At 33.9% G+C, this 6018-nt stretch overlaps 1 protein-coding gene across 1 annotated transcript; it reads left to right on the top strand.

The window, feature by feature from the left end:
• The first annotated feature begins 1195 nt into the window (after positions 1-1195).
• On the top strand, positions 1196-4004 carry LOC115962320 (cyclin-D2-1-like). Its single transcript, XM_031081230.1, has 6 exons — positions 1196-1883; positions 2483-2569; positions 2678-2776; positions 2862-3063; positions 3168-3292; positions 3453-4004. Exons 1-6 carry the CDS (start codon positions 1554-1556, stop codon positions 3675-3677), a joined length of 1068 nt encoding a protein of 355 aa, XP_030937090.1. The 5' UTR covers positions 1196-1553; the 3' UTR covers positions 3678-4004.
• The last annotated feature ends 2014 nt before the right edge of the window (positions 4005-6018 follow it).

Below are 6018 nucleotides of genomic sequence, written 5' to 3'. Positions count from 1 at the left end.
TATTTTCATAATACTGAAAATTGAACAATAACACTTAGAGTGCGTTTGGGAAGCGCGTTTTGCGCTTCCCAAACGCACGTTTGCGTTTCAAGCTTTTTTTTTCAGTGAATGAACAGTAAAAATACTGTTTATGTACTGTACGGGAGACAAATTTTACTGTGTATATATTTTTTACACTGTTCATGGGACCCGCAATCACTTTATTCAGAAAAAAATATTAAAAATGGGTCCCACGGTACTATTTACACATTTAAAAATTATTTTGCTACAGTATTTTTCAGTTTTCAGTTTCAGTTTTCAGTTTTCAGCTGTATCCAAACGGACCCTTAAACACTCATGAGATATTATTGGGACACGATGAATAATATTTTCTCTACTCACACCGAGAGAAGGGACCATCATGCTCAGCACCTAAATACTTTCAGCTCAGCACTTTCAGTGTCAGCTGCATGAATCAGAGCACACGCGTCAGCATGGGAGGTAAAAGACAGAATCAAGGCCAATGGGTCACAACTCAGTCCTTCATTACTGTCCATATTACGCTTTTATCCCTGGATCTTGAATCACAAAATTAGGCCAAATATGTCTTTTTGTTATATCATACCTTTTATTCTAAGACTGTTTATTTCCTACTTTTACCAGATATTGACATTATCTCCTAAATTTTTATTTTTATATATTAGAATGTCCACAAAAAATAAAATGAATCATGAGCTAGTATTAAAATATATAGTTGATATTTATGGACCAAAATAAGTAATTGATTACGTATTGTGAAGTTGATTAGAACAAATCAAACACAAATTATATCCTAATATTAAATCAGATTCAAAGATCGTAATTTTTATTTTGATGAATAAATTCAACGAATTTGATATAAGGATTTGGTTGTAAAAAAAAAAAAAAAAAAAAAAAAAAAAAAAAAAAAAAAACAACAACAACAACAACAATGTTACAAAAATTATTAATGAATTTGATTTTAGCCACGTAAAATATCTAAAAATAGATTTTACCATTGATGTTAGTTTTCACGTACTACTACACTCTTTATTATTAACGACGTAATAAACCAAAAAGGTAATATTACCATTACATCCTTTGATTTCATTGGCACTTTACAGACAAGACACTGAGACACACACACACACTTATCAAAATCCTGTAAATACCCCTATCAATCTCTCTCTCTCTCTCTCTCTCACATTCCATCTCCTTCATAAAAGCCCCTCTCAAGCAGCAGTCTTTTGAGAGAGGAAGAGAAGAAGCGGTTGAGTGAAAAGAGAGAGAGAGAGAGACATAACAGGGCTGCTTCACTTCATAAACAAATTTTATGTGTTATTTCCTTATATCATTCGCTGTTTTTGGTTTGATTCTTTGATGAGAAATCTCTACTATTTCATCTAAAACACTATCAAAAACCATATCTTTAGTGAAAAATGAAAACCCACGTTTTCTTTTTTCCTTTTCTCATTTGTTGAAACTTGTTGTTGAGAGAGAGAGAGTCTTTTTTTGTGCTTTGTGTTTTGTTTTGGTCTTTTTTTTGGTCATTAGTAATGGCACCCAGTTTTGACTACGCGGTTTCAAGCCTTCTCTGTGGGGAGGACAATAGTATTTTCGATGATAACGATTATGGGGTTGTGGTGGAGGAGTTTGAGGCCACGTGGCATCATCTGGGTCATCGGAGCCGTAATCAAGACCGTGGCTTTGGTGGTGGTGGTGGCGGCGGTGGTAGTGATGGGGTGCCATTGCAGAGTGATGAGTGTTTGGCTTTGATGGTTGAAAAGGAATGCCAGTATTTGCCTGGTGGTGATTACTTGAAAAAACTACTAGGCGGTGATTTGGACTTGGGGGCTAGAAAACAAGCTGTTGATTGGATTGGAAAGGTGGGTTTTTGTTTGGCTTTTTGCTTTTGTTGTGTGAATGAAAGGGTTTATGCTTTATACGTCCATGTGTGTTTCTGAGATGCATTTTGTGTGTTTCACTGTTTCCTACTCCTTAATAATTCGGATCTTTACCTTTGGGAGATAAGGGTTACTGTGGAATTGGGCTTATGCAAACAAGTTGCTACCTTTACGATATCTTTATTAGTGTCATTAAATTTCAGATGATTTTGGTACAAAGAGCATTCATCATAGAGCGAACATTATAGGTGCGAACATGATAGGTGTTTCAAACTGCATCGAATCTATAAAAAAAAGAAATAGAAAAAGTGATGATAGTATTAGTATATGGGTAACTTGAGGTGGTTAAGTAAGACATTGATTTTGGATTTGGAAGAATCCCAAAATGCCTAGCACGATCTGAAGTGGCATTGGTTGTCGGTGGCGTTACTATATGTTTTACTTTCTTGCTTTTTTGCATGCCTTTGTTTTGATTTACAATTTTCTTCCCTTGTTTAGTTACCGCTGAAGAACTGTTTGATTAATTTCATTTCGTTGGCATTGGTTGAAACTCAAGGCTAATGGTCATATTGGTGCAACAGGTTCATGCCCATTTCAATTTTGGACCTCTATGTGCATATTTAGCTATAAGCTACTTGGATCGGTTCCTTTCTGCTTATGAATTTCCTGTAAGTTGAGAAATGAATCGGCTTTTCTTTTTGTATTAATCTTTTAATTATATAAAATGTTTTTGAAGTCCATCTCTAATTGCATAAATGCTGCATGCACATTTGCAGAAGAACAAAGCTTGGACAATGCAATTGTTGGCCGTGGCATGTTTATCTCTTGCAGCCAAAATGGAAGAGACTGAAGTTCCTCTATCTCTAGATTTACAGGTTACAATCAATCTTAATTACCATCTGCATAGTGCTTAGTGTTCCTTTGTATTATTTTCGTGATGATCATGAACCTCTTAAACAGGTGGGTGATGCAAAATTTGTGTTTGAAGCAAGAACAATACAAAGGATGGAACTTCTTGTTTTGAGTACTTTGAGGTGGAGAATGCAAGCAGTTACCCCTTTCTCATTCTTAGACTACTTCCTTTACAAGATCAATGGTGATCAATTCCCACTTAATACATCCATTTTAAGATCAATCCAACTCATATTGGGCACAATTAAAGGTAACACATATGGAATGTAGTGTGAGAATTTCTCTGCAGGGGTATCAATTATGATAGAAAAAAACTGATGATTTGATGTTTTGGTGGGTGGGAATTCAATGCAGGAATTGAATTCTTGGAATTCAGGGCTTCAGAGGTTGCAGCAGCTGTGGCAATAATTGTTACAGGAGAGACCCAAACAATAGACATTGAGGCAGCAGCATCTGGTCTCATTCAACATGTAGAAAAGGTATATATAATTGGTAGTCTAAGAATAAAAAAATGGGACATTCATGATGACTTTGCTTTTGCTCTTGTCAACTTTAGCTGACCACTTGCAAATTTGATTGAACCAAGACAATTTGTAACTGATCCCCCGTTCCTTTTTTTTTTCTTCTTGGCTGTTGCAGGAGAGAGTGCTTAAGTGTGTTAATCTGATCAGTGATTTATCACTAATTGGTGTATCTTTTAAAGATACCACTGCTTCAGTCCCATCTGTACCACAAAGCCCAATTGGGGTTTTGGATGCCGCATGCTTGAGCTATAAAAGCGATGGGTCATGTGCAAAATTTTCAGATAATAGTCCAGATTCTAAAAGGAGGAAGCTAAACAGAAACTTTGAAGTGGAGCTATAAAAGTGTCATGGAATGTGGGATTTTCACTTCTCACCCAGAGCAAATATGCTTGATTCTGCTTCATTAGAGCTTTATTAGTTGAACGTTTTATGAAGGTGCCCCTTATAAAGATACTGACAAAGTATGCAGATAAAAGGAGGATTGAAAAGGACAAGGAGAGAGGAACACTTGAATAAGTTAAAGCCATGGAATGGAGGATTGAGTAAAGGAATTAGCATCATGCTTGAAGCATGAAAAACAGTCACAAGCTGTTAAATATTAGACTTCTTAACGGCTAGAGACGGTAGAGAGACTGAGATTACAAAAAATATATAAGCAAAAAAAAAATGTTGTGTTTTGAGAGATATAATAGTTTGTGTAGGTTTGGAGTTTCATTGGTTTTTTGTTTTTTGTTTTTTTTTTTTTCCTTCTTTTTTTAAAAAAAGAGATACAAAAAAAGTTTCTAATATATATTTGCGAGAATTGTTTTACAAAGGAGTATTATGTTTTGTTAATGCTAATTATTACTTTGTTATTTTTTATTAATTTAGTCTCACGAGTTTATCCTTTACTTTATTCAGAGCCATGTCAGCAACTATTTGTTTGACCAACATTTGGTTAGACTGTGGGGTTTGCTGCTTTTAGTGCTTAGAAGATAACCTGCTGTGACCCATATGAGACTTTGGGAATGCAATATAATAATGCATGCCTAACAACCCCTGAAAATTAATATAATACAAGTGTTGTTGCTTCTACGGACTTTAACTTAACTATTATATGATATGATCAATAGTAATATTTTAATATAACCAAAAGGGGCCTGTCAATTAAATGTTTCAGAAGTAGCAATGGTCTATTTATTCTGAAAAATTAAAATATAGTCGGTCTAAGTTGAAAGAAATCAGAGGCATTCCATGCCCAAGTAAAAAAATAGGCCTGACCAACTCTCAGACATGATTCCCTAATCTCTTCAAAGCGGGGTGCAAGAAGTATAATTAGAGTACTAATTGCCCTGGCATATCATGTAATATAAAATATAATCCTGATTATTAAAAGCATATTAATTTTCTGTCTGTATGTGAACTAATAAATGCTTGACTAGCTGGGGAAAAGAAATGAACTTAATTAATGGGTGCCTCGTGGGCTATAGCCTATAATGGAAAGCATACTGTGGATCAATCTTAAAACATGGCCTAAGTTGAAATTAGGTTGTGAAATCAAAAGTGATTATCATTTTTTTTTTTTGAGAATGAAGTGATTATCATTTTGTTATAACATAGCTTCTTGAAGAGTATAGCTATGCGGTCCTATCTAATATCCAGGGCATATTCCAGAGGTCATAGTTATGGTAAACACCTATAACTCCATGAATGATAGCTTCAAAAGGTACTGGCTAAGGACTATCCGCCCTGTGAACCGTGGACCACACTAGATTGGTTATGTTATGAAGTCCTTCGAGTTTGGTAATTACTAGCAGAAAACATACATCCATATGTCCATTAAATCACAAGCCAGCCAAGAATCAGTATGTGCCAAATTATTTCCAAGTACAGTATTTGGTGTACTTGGATGACAGGATTTGAGTACATGGATTTGGGTTTAGGTAATTAAAATTCAAATAATTTACAAAGGGTTAAGGATTTAAATTTGACAAATCTGCTAAGAATTTTAAAATCCTTAAATTTGAATAACTTGTAAATTCATAAAATTTTAAAAATCCATATGACATACATAAATATTTATGGATTTGAAATTAAAGCATTTCAAATCCATCACTTTAAAATTTGAATCCAAATCCAACTTCAAATATCAAAACGCAACTTTTATAGATTCTTTTAACAAGTAGCTTTTAACCCTGTTTTTAGCATGGTGTTTTAAATTAGAGTAGCGTTAAATCCAAAATTACTTTCACAACAAATTATAAATGATAAGTTGTTATTAGTTATAATTTGAATCTACAACTTAAATTACTTTTTTTACCCATAACAACTCACCACTTAAAATTTATTGTGAAAACATTATGAACATGACATTATTCTTTAAATTATGATGATATAGATACAAATGAGCTATAAAACCTGCAGATATTCCAGTTCCATTTCTTCTTTTTTTTTCTTTTTTTTTTAAGGAAAAAATAATTATTACGGTTCCTCAATTTTGATTTGGGTAGATCAAGTGATCTAATTAAACGAATCATATATATATATATATATATATAGTCCAGTGGTATGAGCCATGACACATGAAACTGACACCAGTTTTTTTGATGAACTAAGTATGGCTAACAGTTACATTTAAAGTAAAAGCCTTTCAAATCACATTAGTGGAGCATCCTGGCCATTGTTGGAAAAGTGGACAGACA

This window comes from Quercus lobata, chromosome 9 (assembly GCF_001633185.2).
Source record: "Quercus lobata isolate SW786 chromosome 9, ValleyOak3.0 Primary Assembly, whole genome shotgun sequence".
NCBI classification, from domain to species: domain Eukaryota; kingdom Viridiplantae; phylum Streptophyta; class Magnoliopsida; order Fagales; family Fagaceae; genus Quercus; species Quercus lobata.
The sequence above is the reverse complement of the archived record's forward strand: the minus strand, read 5'-3'. Positions and strand labels throughout refer to the sequence as shown.

What these genes read in the sequence shown, in the direction of transcription:
- LOC115962320 (XM_031081230.1), top strand. Translation starts at nt 1,554, where the DNA reads ATGGCACCCAGTTTTGACTACGCGGTTTCAAGCCTTCTCTGTGGGGAG. An exon ending in TTTCTGCTTATGAATTTCCT is followed by an intron (nt 2,570 to 2,677) that starts GTAAGTTGAGAA and finishes GCACATTTGCAG; the next exon opens with AAGAACAAAGCTTGGACAAT. An exon ending in CTCTATCTCTAGATTTACAG is followed by an intron (nt 2,777 to 2,861) that starts GTTACAATCAAT and finishes CCTCTTAAACAG; the next exon opens with GTGGGTGATGCAAAATTTGT.